Source organism: Euwallacea fornicatus, chromosome 8, assembly GCF_040115645.1.
Source record: "Euwallacea fornicatus isolate EFF26 chromosome 8, ASM4011564v1, whole genome shotgun sequence".
Taxonomy (NCBI): domain Eukaryota; kingdom Metazoa; phylum Arthropoda; class Insecta; order Coleoptera; family Curculionidae; genus Euwallacea; species Euwallacea fornicatus.
In genome coordinates, this window is record NC_089548.1 from 1,372,640 (window position 1) to 1,391,971 (window position 19,332).

At 34.2% G+C, this 19,332-nt stretch overlaps 3 protein-coding genes across 4 annotated transcripts; 1 reads left to right on the forward strand and 2 right to left on the reverse strand.

Annotated features, from left to right (window-relative positions):
• Nucleotides 1-2,528: 2,528 nt before the first annotated feature.
• LOC136340630 (odorant receptor 67c-like) lies at nucleotides 2,529-7,771 on the forward strand. Its single transcript, XM_066284853.1, has 9 exons — nucleotides 2,529-2,725; nucleotides 2,773-2,980; nucleotides 3,034-3,117; nucleotides 3,169-3,333; nucleotides 3,382-3,523; nucleotides 3,574-3,778; nucleotides 3,826-3,987; nucleotides 4,180-4,391; nucleotides 4,484-7,771. The coding sequence occupies exons 1-8, from the start codon at nucleotides 2,552-2,554 to the stop codon at nucleotides 4,237-4,239; spliced, it is 1,200 nt and encodes a 399-aa protein (XP_066140950.1). The 5' UTR covers nucleotides 2,529-2,551; the 3' UTR covers nucleotides 4,240-4,391; nucleotides 4,484-7,771.
• On the reverse strand, nucleotides 7,529-14,819 carry LOC136340771 (putative odorant receptor 92a). Its single transcript, XM_066285098.1, has 8 exons — nucleotides 14,644-14,819; nucleotides 8,848-9,062; nucleotides 8,706-8,789; nucleotides 8,491-8,655; nucleotides 8,255-8,393; nucleotides 7,972-8,176; nucleotides 7,756-7,920; nucleotides 7,529-7,677 (listed from the first exon to the last, which is right to left on the reverse strand). Exons 1-8 carry the CDS (start codon nucleotides 14,817-14,819, stop codon nucleotides 7,618-7,620), a joined length of 1,209 nt encoding a protein of 402 aa, XP_066141195.1. The 3' UTR covers nucleotides 7,529-7,617.
• LOC136340629 (uncharacterized) lies at nucleotides 8,987-19,278 on the reverse strand. Of its 2 annotated transcripts, XM_066284852.1 has the most exons (5): nucleotides 19,186-19,278; nucleotides 16,520-16,689; nucleotides 16,342-16,470; nucleotides 16,101-16,275; nucleotides 8,987-9,045 (listed from the first exon to the last, which is right to left on the reverse strand). In XM_066284852.1, the coding sequence occupies exons 1-4, from the start codon at nucleotides 19,219-19,221 to the stop codon at nucleotides 16,269-16,271; spliced, it is 342 nt and encodes a 113-aa protein (XP_066140949.1). In that variant the 5' UTR covers nucleotides 19,222-19,278; the 3' UTR covers nucleotides 8,987-9,045; nucleotides 16,101-16,268. The 2 variants fall into 2 exon arrangements, with proteins under 2 accessions (XP_066140949.1, XP_066140948.1); XM_066284851.1 differs by having other exon boundaries at nucleotides 16,101-16,470.
• Nucleotides 19,279-19,332: the final 54 nt, after the last annotated feature.

The window sequence follows — 19,332 nt, forward strand, 5'->3', positions numbered from 1 at the left end:
GCTACCTATAACAATAAATAATAAAATGTTTTATATAAATGTGATAAATTTTGTGTTATTTGTATAATATTTTCAGATTCCTGCTCCATCGCTACCCCCCTCCCACCCCCTCCCCCCACCCTTACCAAACACCTTGTTCAGATCATTTTTTCGAAGATTCATGACGAATCTTCAACACTTACCATACAAAAGGCACTCGGAGATTTCAAGACACACACATCTATGCAATAATTAATGAGAGACCAAAAATAAAACAAATATCGACATTGAACTGAAATTACGACCTGACAAATATCATTCGATATCTACGGTAAAAATTTCCAATTAATAACGTTGAAGTGGGGTTCCAAAAATTCTCTTTTAGAAGGGATCCAAGCTCATCTCTTACGATGATCCATCCTGTATTTTAACTCTTAACATATACTCTATCTGTGACGTTCCCTATTACTCCGGTGCCATACTGAGAGATAAATCGCAACATTAGATAGCAAAGTTAATTAATTCCCTCACATAAGGTTACTGTCCGTAATATTAACTGACGGCTCTCGCTATAGAGCCCTTTCGCCCTTTGAGGTGTAATAAATATGTAATTTTGCTTATTAAGAATGGAAATTTTCTGGATTTATGCCAGGAAATCAAGGATGTAACTTTAGAAAACGAAATTATCAGTTTCATGTGTAGTTAATTATAAATGTTAAAGGGTCAAAGCTCAACTTGTTTTCAGATATTGGGTTATTCCCAGGAGTTTGACGTGTTGATTACAATTCGCGTTATTAGAGAATGGGTTGGAAAGAGAAAGGAGGAGGGGCGGGGGAAGGGAGAGAACCTATAGGAGAAAATAGCGTGCACGACAAGAAGGAAGATATTTTCCTGTTTTGCTGTTTTTTCATAGACACAACAAAACTCCAATGAACTTGGAAAAACAACTCTCCGAGATCCTGGGATTTGTCATTTAGAAATTTTGAAAATTGGTTGAAATACACCACTTTCCAAAAATATAATAATGTTGCATTAACAATCCTCTCGTTTTTCATCATCTCTTCGTCTTTTTCATGACTGAAAATGCTTATTCGCTCAAATAAACCTAATAGGAGATATTCCTCATTTACCTTTCCATGAAGTAAGCTACTCCTTCCAAGAAGAACTCTTTAGAAAATCCGATTCGTCATTGCACTTAGTTTATTAGATTTTTTTCACTCTTTATTCTTATTCTGAAAATTATATGTATTTTCTTAGAAAGGAGGCTCGTTGCTAGAGTTCCACTGGGTTCCATCTTGGGTCCGTTTTTTTTAATGTTCATGTATAAATTGGGGCAGAATGAATGGATGCGTCCCTTTCATTGATGACACAGCACTTTTTGCGTTATTTTAATGTCTAGAAAAGTTTATTTGCTGATGGTATGCTGACGCCTTTAATTTGACGTTAAAAGGCAAACTGCAAAGGTTCCACGTAACCCAACTACTTAAATTGGATTATTAGCTAATTTGCCGAATGCCCGGATGTTTAACCGCGAACAAATTATTATACTATTGTATTCGCACTGAATGAGCGTCGCTCTCTCAGGAGAATTACTCCGTTCGCTTTGCTTGAGGCACAAACTTCTCCCTCGGGGATGATAGACTTCATTATACGCTCGTCCAGTTATTGTATGGCAATGCGTTTTTGCTATAGTGCTGACGGTTAAAAAGATAATGGCAAGAATTTACCGTTGAGAGGACTTAAGGAGCAATAGAAATATCGTTATTTGGTTCTCTTTTTTTTTAATCTAAATATCAAACATATGAACAAATTATCGCATCAACTAAATTGGACTTGGCAGACCTCATCGATGCTTCAGTGTAAAAATCGATCCACCAGCACGGGGAACACTCATACGAATGTCGCATGAAATATCGCATAGCAGGGCAACATTTCATTTCGTTTCAAGAAACCTCAACAGCAAAAAATGAAATGTAAATTTGTAAAATTATTGTGTATTAACAGTATGAATGACACTATGAACTAATGAATTAACGTACACTGAATGCTGTAAAGGTTTTGTGAAGTTTAAAAAATGTTGTAGAGTAAAAACAGAGGCGTGCTGGACGCTTTTTTAAAAGCTGAGTAAACAATTAGAAATGGAAAAAAACAATTTCTAAAATTTTCCGGTTTTAAAAATATTTCGAGACGTTAATGACTCAATGTATTTTGACCAGTGTAATTTTTATGTTTAACAGCGCAGTCCTGTAAAAGTTCCCCTACTGCGAAATTAAACCCTAAAAGAAGCTTATTATGTTAGAATTAGGGTGACACTATGATCACAAAGCGCCATAAGAATAACAAATCATATCATTAACTCAATATAAAAAAAAAATCCATGAATTACAGCCTTTTACAAAGTATTGCGTGATTTATTGCAGATATAAAAGAGTTGAAAGGACTACATGGCTTATGCCTATAGAATTTTTATTACAATATGCATGTTATTTATGATCTTTGCACAATGAGATATCCTTACCTAATGCACTGGGCAACAATATTAGTTGAAACTGCGTGTTGAGTCATCCTCGAAATGTCTTTGAGCGGTCAAACCCAAATCCTAAGTTATCACACAAGAGTGTTGAAATACCTGTTAATTTGGCCTTTGGACTTTTTCAATGAGAAGCAGAATTTTTATCTCACTCATGGGTGCTTTTGCTATGCGCTGTTCTGCAGCATCCCGGTTTTCTCCGGGGCGTTGTATCAGGTAAAATTTAAACCGAATTGTATTTTCCACGAAAAAATACTAAGCAGTTTTATGTGGGGATCGACAATGTGACTATTCTCCTAGAAGCCCTTATAGGAGTAGGGAACATTACGGGCTATACTATTGCCTACATCTGTTTTCTAAAGAACCAGGACAAAATACGAGGGCTTATTGAAGATTTCCAAGGATTCATTCAGTACAGCGGATTGGAGTTGATACAAAAAACTGAAAAAAAGGCCACAAGACATGCTAAATGTAGGTACCCAGCTTTGAATGAAAAAACACCTTCACTGTTATCGCTATTCTAGACCTCCTCTCTTATGCTACAGTTGGACAGATTATAACATACATATGGCAAATGTCTTCGTCTGAAACATGCCTCACTCAAAGAGGTATCTAAGTTAACAACTGAAAACCTCCTCACTCATATTAATCCATTGAAGGTACTCAGTACTATGTCAGACACGACCCTTGTTGGTTACCAGTCCGAAATTGGTACCCCTTTGACGCGAGCAAATCAAAGACGTTCTGGATCATTTTTCCAGTTGAAGTTTTGCTGGGATACCACATTTGCATGTTCTTCTGCTTGGCAACTGCCACCATAATTGGTAGGTAGTACTGGGGTTAATTACTGATTCGCTAATTTTCCATTGCAGGCCTTTTAATGCAAATCAGCTCCCAACTAAAATGCTGCGGACAGAAGTTCGAACACATATTCGACAAGGCCCATGTCGAAACCTGCACAGACCTCAAGCAAAAATACATTTCCCTTATTAAATACTACACTCACATTCTGGAGTACTCCCCCACAATACTCCATTACCACCACTTTATTAGCACATTTCCAGATATGCCAAACGAGTGTTTAAAGTTTTCAACATCCTCATAATGGTGTACATCAGTTTGACCTCTTTCTTAATGGCCGTGATCTGCTACCAGATAGTCAATCCTAACACAAGCACGCAAGATAGGATCAAATACGCAATATTACTGTTTGCTTGGTGCCTGCTAGTATATTTGATATGCTATAATGGGCAAGACGTTCAAGATGAGGTGGGCTAAGCTGAATTTTTTTTGCAATTTTATATATGGTTTGTTAGGCTGTCAAAGTTGGAGATGCAATTTTCAAAAGCAAGTGGTACAGGAATGGAATTGACGTCAAGCTGAAGAAGTACATTATTTTTACTTTGGCCAGAACGCAGAAGAAGGTGATATTCAAAACTGATTTATTCGGCTCTATATCTTTGTTCCAGTTCATGGCGGTAAGCTGAATCGTTGGCCGAGTTCCACAGAGGCAACAGTGTTGTGCAACTCTATGAAATTTGCAGGAAAAAATCACATTGGCCCCCTCTTAAATCTATTGTGAAGGGTAGCATTTCACTGAGCAGGAATCCCAACAGTTGCCCAACTGTTGACTCTGCTTGCGTTGGAGATATTGTTTAGTTTATTTTTAGGTTGTGAAATGGGCGTATTCTGGTCTTACTTTACTTCTCGCAGTTACTGACGATGAATAGATGATCGTCAGACAATGTATGATAAGAAAATTTATTTTAAAGACGATTTTAACCATTAGCACTTCGCATGTAGGTGATGAAATATGAATAAATCATTGCAGTCTAGGCAGTTTTGATGTTTCTTAAATTTTCGAAGAGCTTAATGATGGACGGTAAGAAGTGAAATGAGTGAATGATGAGCTTATTTTAAGACAAAAATTTTTTGTAAAGACATGTCCTAAATTGCTTCCATTTTGATTTACAGGGTGTTGGCTTCATTTTTCTTCCCTACACAAATCAGGCAAATGGTCAGTATGTAGATTCACTAATCATATAAAGATATCTAGAACCTACCACTAAAATCGTTGAAAATAAATAAATAAAATGATTGACCTGTTTCTGAGCTACTCAATTTGTTATGTCACCGCCAGCAATGGGGCAAATACCTGATATTCATGCTTTATCATTAGTCGAAAATGTTTCCGGTAAAATTGAATTTTTGACGGAATTTTCATATTCACTGCAATAAATATCATAGCGCTGCCTGGCACATCCAAAAAATAAAAAAATCCCATTAACTCGAGTACATGTATGTAACGATAAATTTGGCCCCGTTTCTTGCGACAGGACTGGCACTATAGTATATTATACACTAAGGTTGTGAAATACATTATTATGGCCCGGACGTCAAGCTTAAATCTCGAAGCGCGCAGCGCTCAGAGATCTAAAACGTGAGGGTCATAAGTATTTCACAATGGCAGTGTATATGCGATTTTTTCCCCACTAGATTTAACCAAATCTGATGAAACTACCATAAAAATATTTACATTAAGCATACATTAAGTCTGAACTGCCATGCTTCCAGCGAGGTCGTACGCATCTATTAAATCCTGTGCTGGAATATCAGCATTATCGACTCCTACAGTGACCGGCAGAAAGTATGTACCATATGGGATCTTTTTTTAATTCGAATTTAGCAGACTATTTTATTCTTGATAAAAGCTTGCGCATTCCTGCAAACCGAAAACAAAATGTACAAATTTTCTATATCTCATTTCATATGGGGGAGATTCAAAAAATGTGAAAATGGCCCATGAATAGTTTTTTTAATTTTAATTTTATTATTTTTATTTTTAGTTTTAGATGAAACATGTATCATGAAAATTATTTAGAATCAAAAGGTAAGCCGGACAAGGAAATTTCAAGTGTCTGTTCTCTATAACCGTTTTTAAATTTTTCATGGTTTGCCTCGTATAGAAAGTGAAACAGATTTATTAAATACACCAGTTTCGTGTCAGAGAGAGAGAAAGAATACAAATAATATCATTTGTATTTTTTAATCCTACAATACAAATTAATTTGTTTGAAAAGTTGGAACTGGCATATGAAATAAATTTGTTTTATTTTCTGTACGAGGTAAATCATAAAAAAAAAACCAAAAAAGTATTTTATGGAATAGAAGCTTGAAACTTCATTGTTAGGCGTGTCTTGTAATTGTAAACAACGTTTCAAAATATATGTTTCCTCTAAAATTAAAAATAAAAGTTCTTTACTCATGAGCCACTTTCATAATTCTCGATTCTCCCCAAATGAAACGAGATATACAAGTTTTGTAAACTGCGTTTTGAGTTTGCGCGATTGCACAAACTTTTAGTATAAATGAAATTTTATGGCAAAGTCAAATTAAAAAAAAAACCTACATGGTGCGTACTTTTTGCCGGCCAATGTAGAACTGGACTATCGAAAAATATGATTTAGGATGTTTCTGATGATTTGTTGATTACCTGGTATCCTGCAGCCGACATGGGGAATTAAACACAATATACTGATTTTAAGGCTTGAATCGCAGGGAAAAATGTCTAGTTATTTTTTTTTGTGATTAGTTTAAGTTTAAATAATCAAACAGATTTTTTTAAGGGAGCCAGTAACATTTCCGCCTTAGACACGTTTAGATACGGGTTTAATTTCGAATATAGACGCGCTCACGTTTAAATAATCTTTAGGAATTATTATATCACGAAATCAATAAATTTTTTGCTGACGAATTTTTGCACGAAACAGTGTTCCTGAAAATGCAAACTCAGAGTGGTCCGAAAGTGATATCCAATCCAACGACATCCAGGCCGCCATTTAGTGAAGACCTCATATTTCGACCACAAAAAGAATCGAACAAAGTGGTATTCGAGCCGCACCACACAAACTTAGTTTCTCCACCTCAGTTCACATTTGGTCCTTCCAATCGCACCTCACAGCTGATGCAGAACCAAAAGTTGATGAGGATGGAGGTCAGTTTTGACGAAAACCGTCAATTGACCATAAAAACAGGCATTTGAATGATTTTATTTAGAGTTGTACAACTTTGTACACTTTCCCTTCCATTACAACAAAACTCCAATTAAACTTATGGAAGTCATTGGAACTAGGTAGCGAAAGTTGAAATAGGAATGAGAAGCTGATTGAAGATTGAAGTGATGCAGGCGATTGTGATGATTGATGTGATGATATGGTTCACTTAAAATTTCATTGTAAGAAAAATTACAGACAAAACGAATGTGGAGGAAAATGAAAATGATGGATTATATAATTGGAAGTCAGTTTTAGGTAGTATTTAAAGGGAAGTATGATTGACATCATTACGTATTTGGGTCTTTGAAGTTGGATATAATTGATGAAATACATACATACAATTACGGGCAATTATGTTGAAAAATTAAATATCATACATTTTTTGTTTCGGGGTATATTTCATAATACTCGTAATCTGCCCCTGAATGAATGAAAATGAACTTTTAGACCTAATCATTGGCCTCTGTTGGCATGAATAATATATGGCAGTGCAACTTTGTTCGTAATTAATAATATTTTCCCTTTTTCCCCAATTCAGACCTTACTTGACGCGATTTTTTGCCTCTTTGTTTGGAAAAAATTTTTGTAATGAGCTGAATCGGTATCTCGAATATTTTCATGGAAGAACCCACGTTTCCTTTTTTATTAAGTGACATTCGAACACTCCATATACTTCATAAAGCCTATTTGTAAAGATACAGGTGCCTCAGTATGAGCTCTGAAATGTTCCCCATGAAAAAACCCCAAAAAAATTAGAAACTTTTTTGCCATTTGGCCGATTTCGCAAGTCCCGCAATTTCGGAGATTACAACACCGAAATGAGGCCCCTGCATGTGGCGTTATTCAGTAATTTTTACAAACGATATTTTATGTGAACTGAATCTGATGAGTCACGTGATTAATTTCAGATTTTTAACTGGGCAGAATGTGGGGTTACTCGGAACTTGTAGAGAAACAATTTTTTCTTTAAAATTTTATTAAACATTTCTTACACATCATAATTTTTTACGTTTTACCAACACGATTTCAACATCTAACGCGCACGAATGTATTTTACTTTTCACCAGTAAACGCAAGTAGGACTGTAAGATATGTGTAAGCCAACTTCATCACCTACAAAGAAAAGTTACTCTTCCCAAATTCAATAAAAACACTACTCGGTACTTATACTGCTGCACTAGTACCACTTACCCTCATAAACTGGAATAAAGAAATACTCCCAAAAAGGGGACTCCTGAATTCCAAGGGTTTTTGACTGCGAGCTAACGTGAACGCAATATTCGCTTTTAGCTTAACTGAAACACCTTCATGTTTATACCAATTGCTATTGTAGATTGAGTGTCCCACCTTAATAGACTGAGACAAACCATGAAAATCAACTCTATAATAGACAAAGCAACGACCAACCTCTTCTTGAATAATTTGCCCATTGTTACAGATCAAATAGACCATCACGCACCAAAACAACAATAATATGGCATATTTAATCCTGTCTTGGGAGCTCACGTCAGGGTTGATTATCTGGTAGCATATCACCGCCATAAGGGATGAGGTCAGACTTATGTAGACGATGATTAGGACGTCAAACACTTTAAAAACTCTTTCAGCGTACCTACGATCAACGCATTAGTATTAAATTATTTGATGTAGTACCTTTCAAGGCTAAAATCCACCTACTAAAGAAACTCACTCTAGGATATTTGAATGGTATTGGCTGAGATGGTTAAAGTCCCTTTCTACTGATGGAAAGGGCTTTGGTTCGGTGTCAAACATGTATTCAAATTTACTGGCGCAACATTTGAGCTGAGAAGCTATGTGCATTAAGAAACCTTGAAAATATGGGTTTTTTCAAATTATCCCGACGTTTAAAAAAGTATACTAAAAACTCAATAATACATTTTCTTAATTGAATATTCGATTACTTACCAATGATGATAATAGTGGCTAAGGAGAAAAATATACAGACATGGTAGCCTAATATAACTTCAAAAACATAAATGAACCAAAATGTTTTTGGTTGGCTGGTATCGAAGGGATACCAATTCCTGACAGGCATCCCGCAAGGATCGTGTTTCACGTAATAATCGGACCCTTAAGAAACACTTAAAATACCTTAAGTACCTTCATATCAAGAAATTTACCTCTCTGAGCAATACAGCTATCGAGTGAGAGCATTTCCCAGATATAAGTCGAAGTCAGGCAACCGGTAACGCAATAGAGCATATCTGAAACAAAAAATTTTCTTAATTAGTCCTTTGAAAATGTGTTCTCTATTTTAATAACATTTAGTGTAACGTGTGGACTTCTCCTCGGTATCCTGGATAACCTTGATGGTACTGTATTGGACAAACTCGTCGAAGTCATCAATGAGATTCTGGATTTGTCGCTGGTGGCTCAGGAAGCAGTAGTAAGCCACTCCGTAGCCCAATAAATCTCCACAGCCCACCAGCACTTCCAGCAGTATGTTGAGATTGTCAATACCTATGTAAAACTGTAATCTAAATCATATAATAAAAATTGTTTGGAAAGGATTGGTAAAAAGCACCTGGTAAACCATTCCTGCAAATATAGGGGAACTAGTTATAATAGCGTAACAAATAAAACCAGTTTTTAGATATGTGTTTTGCATATGATTTAAAGAGTCTATGGGCCACATTAGCAAACATTTCAGTGCGAGAACGTGAAGTTTTGCAATGTGATTTTTACTTTTTTGAGCCATTTTATACGCAAGAACTGTATGGCACAAAAGTTGTTGGCTGAATGAAAGATGCTAACTGTAATGAAGGTTCATTAATATTACCTGTCCTTACGTACTCTGTGTCAAGTCTCACACTTATCGATTAACTTTCCTTATTCTACATATTAACCTATGTACTTTAAAGGGCAAATAAAATCTTTTTAATCAAAGTAAAAAAATCTTTTATCGTATTAACATGCAGGGCGTAAATTACGTACATCTATATATTTCAAGAGACGAATCTTTAACTGATTTTATCAAAAAAATTACAATGAATGTAGGTCCCCAACGCCTCCGCTTAAGAACTAAAGGGGGTTGAAATTTCATTTTCAATTTGGTTTTTAAAATTGGGTTAATGACGGTTATTGAAATAATCAGAATAAATTTTACATTATAATAGTTATTGAAAATGTCCACCTCCGACTTCTATGTATGCATATATTCTTCTCACCGTTGATTGGCGAACTTTCTCGAATACACCCGGTGTATTTTTGATTTACGTACAAGAGTCGATTACTCTATTTCTCAGGTCTTATTAATTTCCCACCATAGTTTTGTATAAGAAGTCGGAGGTGGACATTTTCAACAACCATTATAATATTAAATTAATTTTGATAATTTTAGTAGTTGCTAATAAATGCGTTTTACCCCCAAGTCATGTTAATTGCAAACACGTTTATCTCGAAAACGGTTACTTCTAGAGACATTTTCCAAGAATACATTTTCTAATGGAAGTAAATGTACAATAAGTCTATTAAAATACGAAAGTGGCATACAGCGTAGCGTATAACAGTTAGGGCCAAAAATAATGTGATAAAGCCCTGTATGTGGCGCCCTCTATCAGCAATCAAAAAATTAAGTTAATATTTGGATTTTGAATCATAAAAAACCACTGTATACCAAATTGTGCCCGATTATTACATTTCTGTCCGAAAATATATTTTTTTAGATTTAAATGAAACTTCAAAATCCTCTAGTTTTTAAGCGAAGACATTGCGGACTTACATTCATGGGAACTTTTTGTAATAAAATCCATTAAAGATTCATCTCTTGAAATAAATTCATGTACTTAGTTAACACCCGGTATAGCTAATTCCGTGGGCTTCAATCTTAATTTAGATAACTATTCAGTTTTTAGAAATCACGTCTTCTAAATGTCCTGCATCAACTCTAATGCAAGCTTGAATTCTAAGTTCAAAATTTTGCATTACCCGGCGAAGCATATGTCCATCTGTTCTTGCAATTTTATTTCCAATCCGCTTTTTTGGCTTCGAAATTATTACTGCAGGACTTAAAAATTTGTTGCCTTAAATATCTCTACAGAAAAAAATCGAGCGTTGTTAGATCGGGAAATGTCGGGGGCCAATTAAAATTTGCAAATTAAGAAATTATACGGCCGTCCAAAAAATTTTGTAAAATCCTCATCGTGTTTCTGCCTGTGTGAGCTGTTGCTCCACCTTACTAAAATAACACGACACAATTACTCCCTTTAGTCAGTTGTGGGATGAGAAGTGTTTGCAACATGTTTATCTAACGCTAAGAATTAATTATTGCGGAATGGTTGGGTTCATCGTCAAAAAAGAACCGATAATACCAAATGATGTACTACACCAAATAACGACTTTTGAACCGTGCAATTTTGTAGTAAACAATTCGGGAGGATTTTCTGCTCACTAGTATCTAAAATTTTGCTTGTTATCAACGTCATGCAAGTGAAAATTTGCTTTGTCCCTCGTTAGCAAATTATCTATGCCTGCTCAATGAGGACTTACAAATTTTGCACAAACCTTCATTTTCTCATCTAAATTGCTAAGGTGATTTTAAATAAAAATTGTAACACTACTAAAGAAATTATTCCCTTGAATAAAATTGATGAAACATTTATCAATTTTGTTAAGATTTAAATCAGTTATCCAAATGACTAGTTCTGTAGCGATTATTTTTTTCATTTTTGTCCCTGCTTGTTCGTCATTGGCGTCAAATATCTGGCGAACGTTTTACCAAACAATTCGATAGGAAAAAAATTTGGTGTACTGAAGCAACAATTCTGGAGCTAAAAAGCGGATTCGAAAGACAACTGCAAGAATGGATTGAAATTTGCTTCATCGGACGACGCAAAATTTTCAACTTAAAATTTGAAATTGCCTTTAAGTTGATGGAAGGCATTTAAGAGATGCGATTTTTTAAAACTGAATAGTTATCTAAATTAATAATCCTATAGAATTAGCTGTAAATTATTAGTCCAATAAAATATTTTTTTAGTTTGATTAGAAAGTTTTTACTTAATGTTCAAAGTGCATATTCTAATATGGGGAATTCTATATTATGAATAAAGTATGTATTAAATTTTCGAACAACAAACTCAAGAACAACTTATGGAGTAATTTATTTCACTGTTAAATAATGCACCTCAATAAAGTTCACAAAATGAAGAAAACTATTAATAAAGTACATAGCAACGCGATAATTGGGCCAGGAAAGAGAGATTTTTAAATTTATAAAGTTCTGAAGTACTAAATCCGAGGGCTAACACACATAAGCGTATTACAGTTAAGATTGATCTTTTATTCGGACGTTGTAGTTATATTGATTTAACGAAACGTGAATATGCTTAAACTCTAGTATTTACGAAAAAGCGGAATGAAAGTTTTATCATACTGAGCCACCCTTATTTAGGAATAACTGGGATTAATATGTCGTTAAGCCGGTAATATTACTTAAAAAAGTAGTGATAATCATGGATCTAACATAACGGTATATTACAAGGATTTCACATGTCTTTTCACCTTTATTACTTCAGTTTGATACAATATTTCAATAATATTTTTAAATTTTTAATTTTATCTGGCGATATCCGCAATAGGTTCCAGTGATTCTGTGAAAGCTCTAATAAAATTTCTTTTTTTTTTTAATTGATATATAACGCTTCGGCATTTTAATGAAAATAAAGAAAATATATATATGAACAAAATTGAGGAAAATATTTTTAAAAGCCGTAGTATATACAGGGTGTTTCCCATCTATGTGTTGGAAGTTTAACGACGTAATACTGGTCGCAGTTCAGGTGAAAAATGTTTAATAAACAAATGTTCGCAAATACTTCATTTTAAAAATCCAGGGTGTTAAAATATATTAAAAAGAAACACTTTCCTTGAAAATTTCCAACATGGATCAAATTGGATTGTTTATTGATATAAAAGATCATATTAATATAATATTTTGCTGATGTTCACAGTAGCAGCTAGTTTACAATCAGTACAAGATTTATTTTTTCAATTCAAGTTTATTTTTAACAGTTCTTACAATATTCTTTTTTGATTTTGAAATAGATAAATCTTGCACTGATTAATTATTAACAAAGCGTTCTCGCAACTTTTTTCGGTTCTATTTGGAATAAAGAATACAAAAATTTAGTTTAACTAATGGAAAACACGACATCGTACATTACGCGTGTAAATAGAATAATAAAGATATCTCATCCGTACATCACTGTTGCATAGAAAAGTGTGAGTGTATGTAAATATGGGACTTTTCACTACATAGTAGCATGCTAAAATTCAACAATCCATTTGTAGCCATGTAGGAAATATTCAACGAAAATTTTTTTTTGTATGTTTTAACACACTGTATTTTAAAAACAAAGCATTTGCAAACAATTATTTATTAAACATTTTACGCTTGAAACGCATCAAGAATTACGCCTCTAAATTTTTTACACGTAGTTAAAAAACACCCTGTATATAACCAAAGTTGAACTGGCACTTGTATTGTTAGGAATTGCGGAACAAATAAATAATATAAACGTAATAAATATATAAATAAATCGTTTAGTCAAAAGTCTATAGAAACGACTTTTCATAAAGCACGTCGAAGATAGAGTATGTTATACAGCTTTTTTCTAAAAGCATTCCGTAAGATATGCATAAAGGTGTAAAAGCCACGTCCTCTTTTGAGAATTTGTTACATATTTGATATCCTCTCAGAGGGAAAGTGATAATTCGAAATCGTCCAGAATAGAACTTACATTATCTCATCTAAGCGAGACATAAAAAATAACATCATTACATACATGAGAGCATTAGTTATTTAGCTCCCATGTCCGGTACGAGTTTTTTCCGGATGAGGTGACATTAGTAGCCGACTCTGCAACAACAGCTAACGAACATACGTAGAATATTATATATTTCTGTCAATTCATGCTGTAGGTTCATTTACAAAAAAATGATCTTCTAGGACCAAATACGCAGTACATATTTCTTGACAACATGGCGAATGAAATTATTTGTTGAAATTTATCCCTTTGAGGCAGCCGAACGCCGATTATGTGTTTATCGAAACCTGCTTCAGTATCAGATACATGTGTTATTTACTTTATAAATGTTTTGAATAAATGTGGAAAACATATTGATAAGATTAATCCCCTTTAGGGGTAAAAATAATAACATTTAGTTGAAATAATACAATAGTTGTGGAAAAGCTTGCCATTTCGTTAGCGATACACCCCTAGAGTCTGGAAAAGTTTCTTAGCAATGGTATTACAATATGAGGTGCCGTAATGATCAATTTAGTGGCCATAAACGAGCACATTGCAGCGCCGAGTAAACAAAGTCGCTCGGGTAGGAAGAAATAAAATAAATAATTAAATGCGTGGTCGCCAAACGAAATAATACGTATTATTTCAGGAATAATTGTTCATTGTCTTTATTTTTATGGCGTATGACGGCGTCCTCTATAGTGAAATCAAAACTTTGAAATATTTCTTTATATGTAGTTTAATTCCGCTTGATATTAATTTCTCTATAAAACGTAGAGTGTCCCAGGGAAGATATAAGAAAAGGACAAATGGACCAAAAATTTTTCAATTTTTGATTGTCTTGTTACGAAACTATGGTATGCAAATAATGAATTGTTTTCGTTTTATATAGGGTGTTTAATAAACTAATTTGTAAAAATCATTACCAATAAGGTGTGTTTGTTATAATCTTTAAAATGCAGTCTTATATCTACATATCAAATTTCAGGAATATAAAAGTATTAATAAAAAAAATATATATATATGTAGGGTTACGTAACTAACCCTGCGCTTTAGTTTCGTGTCTAGTCATTTTGTAAATATGCGTTAAGTGTAAGTTCGATAAGGGTTAGGCAGTAGGAATTACTTTTAAGTTAGAAATACCCCATGAGGCATGGCACTGGTAGGCATTGGCTAGAGCATGAGAATTTCCCATGCCATGCCTTGTCTATGTTGGAAATCCCCGCAATAAACCTGGTTGGCATTGGAGCTGCATATAGTGAGCTTTGTCGGTGCTGGAATTGCCCGCAATAGACCTTGGCGGTCTCACAGCTGCAATTCCAATTCCCGGTTAAGACGCCACGGTTTGATGTGGCAAATGGTGCAGATGGCACCCTGGTCAAGGTACGCCCATGATTTGTCACCATGGGTGTTGGTACTTAAGGATGAACAAGGCATGGAGGGTTCTCTTTTTCTTGCCCTTGTTTTTGGGATACGGTCGGTCATTGTAACGCAGTCGTCGTGTCTGCGCTCATTACATTCATTAGTCTGTATATTCCGTATTAATAAACGAAAGCTTGTATACCTTCTCTCTGACCTGTGATTTCATTACAAAGATATAACCAACATCATATATCTAAAGTAGTATCAAAAACACCCGATGCTACATATATATATATATATATATATATATATATATTTTGTGAATCATACAGCAAACACCACGTAAATATTATAACAAATAATAAATATAAAATTTCACGCATCATATTTATAAATGATAACTTAGCAATAGGTTTACGATTTTGAAACAATGATTTATTTTATGTAACTGCCATCTATATCCGTCTATCTTTCGATCCTCCATGTGAATTCATTAAAATTCTTTTGAATATGTTCCAACGTTAAAGATTTCACAGCATTTGTCACCCTGTGCTGCAATATTGCTGCATAATTAAGAAGTGGTTCAGCATAAATCAGTTGTTTGACTCGATCTCATAAAAAGAAGTCCAGTAGTGACAGGTTTGGGGTTCTCGGCGGTCACTTGATTGACCCATTGCGAGCCATCCAGCTTTCTGCATAGTTAATTTTTTTCCGAAAAATACCTCTATTTCATAAATTTGGTACGAAGATGTAAGATTGCATTATAAACAACTTTTTTCAGTCGGATTTTTTCGAATATTGAAAAATAAAGACAATTTATTGGTGATGATCTTTACAAATTTGTATATCAAACATTCTGTATAACATGCAATCAACTTGTTGGTATACCATTGTAGTGTAACAAGCAGGGCTCACCTCACAAACATTATTCAAAAATTTAAAGAATTATGAGCCATCTGTGTTCTTGTTATCACGTTGTGTATACAGGGTGCCCCATATTTTACTTTACAGTAATATGCAAGTCTCCTTCGTTTTACTTATTGTAGGAAATTTGTAAGAGGCGTAATCATCTATCAAGTATCAAGCATTAAGAATGCAGGTAAATTTGCTTTAAAATTTCGAAAATTTTACCGTTAGCCAAATATACTATGAACTAACCTGATTTAAATTGAATAGCCGAAATATTAATTCGTCAATCCTACAAAAATATCTGAAAACATCATTAAAATGATAAAAAAAAACAAAATTCTCAATGGTTTGTGATGACCGTCAGCAACAAGATAAATATCTCATAGATATGTTTTATCATCTTTAGCAAAAATTTATGTCAAAATTGAGGTTTTGACTAAATTTTCATGTCACCACCGGAAAGATTATAAGAGAAAGTTTCCTTAAAAATCTCACCTTAAAATTCAAAGCCATATGGTCCTTCAATGTTACCATAATGGTATCACCTCGTTAAGCTCTTGAACGAGCATTTTTATACTGATCACTCTTATAAATTGAATGTCCAATCTTGCTATTGATTCAATTCATTCGTCTATTGGAGGCAGATTATTCATACTCGCCGCATCACCAACTTTCTCGACCACAAAAGCAAATAAATCCATAACGAAACACCAATACCTTTCAAAGCATTGTGTACCTTAGTTCATCCTCTTGGTTTGTTTTTAGGCTAGCGATTTCATGGGCTATACTGGCCAGTCCTAAGGAGGTCACTCCAACATAGACCATTGTTAGCATATCGAAGATATTGAAAACCTTTGGGGTATAACTGAAAAGTGCATTTATTATTACGTTAACGTCAAATGAAGTACATTCACCTTGATGTATTCTGGTGGTATCTGATGATGTAGATAAACTGTCCTTTGCTCGAAGATTGGTCTTCATGGTCAAAATCGTAACCAAACTTAAAACTGCAGCACTTGACTTGGTGAGTGATGGGCTTCAAGAATTCTGTGATTTTTTTAGGGTTTCCTCGAAAATGTATTTTCTGCAGATAATAGTTAATGTAGCTAAATAAAATAATCAGCAGATGCAGTAGCAGTAACTGATGCCAATTAGGAAGATAAGCAAAGAAGTATTTCAGCAGATTTATTTCGAATGGATACACATGTTCTGGGTGGGTATTCCGCAATGACCGTAATTGTAAAATTCTGAGTCTACGCAAAAGTATTTATTTCTTTGAGAGAAAAATCCTGGCTTCTTGCATTTGAATTCCATACAATATTTCCTGTTCAGCATCGACCAAAACAAGTTGCTAATAACTCCAAATGTAGCATAATATCAAACGTCTGCAAAAACTCGTAGGAAACTATGTAGTCCGAAGTAATTCGAAACATATTTGGTACATTTACTAATTTAATGGCCAATTTCTTGCATATTTTCTGTACCCCAATACTAGGCCAACAAATTCATCCTTTCAACAATTTTCTGAATGTCCCTCTACTTAGACAAAAAGCAAATGTAAGCTACAGTATTTTCCAGAATCCCAACATCATCACTTTCGACATGCTAGTATAACTGGAACATGGAACATTGAGATTCTGGATGTTTTTGATGATTTTTTGGTCGTCTGGCATCCTACAACGGACTTTACGGGAATCGAAGGAAACATGCTGATACAGAACAAGGCGTAGATGGGAATAGAGTTCAGACTTTGATTGAAATTCTCTATCGGTCGTTAAAACAGGCATTTGAACGCTATCTTTTTCATGATACCAAAATTCAAATTAAACTTACATAGGTAGTTTAGGGAAGGTATAATAGTGAAAGTTGAAGTAGGGATAAGAAGCTGATTGAAGTTTGAACCGTTGCCAAGGATTGTGGTGATCGATGGGATGACGTGATTCACTTAAAATTTCATGGCAGGAAAAATTACAGACAAAATGTATCTGGAGTATATTGAAAATGATGGACTAAATAACTGAAGTTCAGTGTCAGGTAATATTTGAAGACACGCATTGTTGACATTATTTTACGTGTTTAGCACTTTGCAGTCGGATATGATTAATGAAATGTAGCCACTGCAATTTGAAAGAATATGTATCAGATTGAAATAATTAAACATAATTCATATTATTATTTCAGGTAGTAAATCGGAATAATCGACTTTCGTCCCTTAATGAGTGAAAATAGACCTCAAGGCTCAGTCCTCTTCGCCTTTGCCTATTTCCTTTGTCATAATCAACAATTACAGTGCAATCTTACTACGTTTTTGTTTTTGGCCCTACTTCATGTCGATAGTTAATCTATTTTTAAGGACACAATTTTGTAATGACCAAAGTATCACACTTTTTACATTTCCTACTTATATGACTCGCATGTAGCTCGTGCGTGAGTGTAATATTCATATTCATGAATTTTCTGCTCCTTTTATTATTATGAGATACCATGTGTCCTATGCAGGGTGGACATTTTGATGACACGTATTGGAATCTTCTGAATTGTGATAGTGACTAAAAAAAAAGATTAAAGGGAGAAAGTTACTTGTGTTTGAATGTTAAATTAGAACATTTCTAACAAATAGAAAAATACAAAGTGCATTCGGAGATATTCTGGATAAACCTGACTATTTCGATATGAAACATTCTGCAAAGCTACAAAAAATATAATTACCAACCAATAATTTGATTATTTCCTCGCAAATCTCCATTTGGGATTTTTCCGTGGCATCTTTGATATTCGCAAAAAGGGCATCAAAGTCAAATACAATTTACAACTTCATTGCTCAAATTTAGTTAAAGAAAGGGCTCTGCTGAAGCACGTGCGCTTATGCACTTACAGAAAACTATTTTACACTTGCTCTTTTTAAAAATGTATAAGTTTTTATCAGTTTATTGCAGTTGACTACTTTGATTCCTAACTCAGAACCAAATTTAATTTTTATTTAACTCAAGTTCAATTGTTTGCTGTATTTTATCATAAAAAAGATTTTGTTATTTCTATTAATATTAAATTTTAATTTCTATCTATCTCTTATAATCAAATTATTTAAAAATATATGAAATATGAAGGAGAATCGACTCGAACCATCATTTATGAAATATCCTGTATAATACACTAAATTAACGATCAGCTTTAACCCTGCCTAAACTGGTTTGTTGCACTATACTTTCATGTTTTTTTTTTCTCATTGGGTGCTTATGTGCATTGAGAACTCTACGAACGCGCCATTTTTCCGATTTGAAGTCAAAACGTTCATTTATCGATTTCAAATACAATCTGTTTAGCCCCAGCTACAATTACAATTAGCAGCTCCACAAGATATTATTCGTGCTAATCACGATTCTTCCTGTGGTTTTGAAAATTGTTTAACGTAAATTTTTCAGCTTCGTGAGCTGCAATTATTTCAGATATCCGGCATATTTGAAAAAGCTGAAAATAAAGGGTTTTAGAGTGTTTCTAATCTAGGCCCTCTGTGTGGGCGGAAGCCGTTATACACGACTTCAAAACACTTATGACCCGTTTATACTATAGCGAGACTAACCCTCAATTCGTTCACACTCAGGGAATGCAGCTCCATGAAGAGTTTCTGTCTTCATTTCTGGAGACCCCAAAGACGTTTCTAGTGGCAGTGTGTTGTCCGAATCTAAAATTGACTGTTATATGGAAATTTCATAATGTCAATGCAGCA

Excerpts from the sequence above, each read along its gene's own strand:
- LOC136340630 (XM_066284853.1), top strand. The coding sequence starts at position 2,552 with ATGTCTTTGAGCGGTCAAACCCAAATCCTAAGTTATCACACAAGAGTG. Across the intron at positions 2,981-3,033 it reads GGCCACAAGACATGCTAAAT|ACCTCCTCTCTTATGCTACA; the intron begins GTAGGTACCCAG and ends TCGCTATTCTAG. Across the intron at positions 3,334-3,381 it reads GGCAACTGCCACCATAATTG|GCCTTTTAATGCAAATCAGC; the intron begins GTAGGTAGTACT and ends TTTCCATTGCAG.
- LOC136340629 (XM_066284851.1), bottom strand. The coding sequence starts at position 19,221 with ATGGAGCTGCATTCCCTGAGTGTGAACGAATTGAGG. Across the intron at positions 16,690-19,185 it reads TGAGTGTGAACGAATTGAGG|AAAATACATTTTCGAGGAAA; the intron begins GTTAGTCTCGCT and ends TATTATCTGCAG. Across the intron at positions 16,471-16,519 it reads TACCACCAGAATACATCAAG|TTATACCCCAAAGGTTTTCA; the intron begins GTGAATGTACTT and ends TGCACTTTTCAG.
- LOC136340771 (XM_066285098.1), bottom strand. The coding sequence starts at position 14,819 with ATGACCGACCGTATCCCAAAAACAAGGGCAAGAAAAAGAGAACCCTCC. Across the intron at positions 9,063-14,643 it reads CGGGAATTGGAATTGCAGCT|ATTACAGTTTTACATAGGTA; the intron begins GTGAGACCGCCA and ends TATATGATTTAG. Across the intron at positions 8,656-8,705 it reads TAGCTGTATTGCTCAGAGAG|GGTCCGATTATTACGTGAAA; the intron begins GTAAATTTCTTG and ends GTGTTTCTTAAG.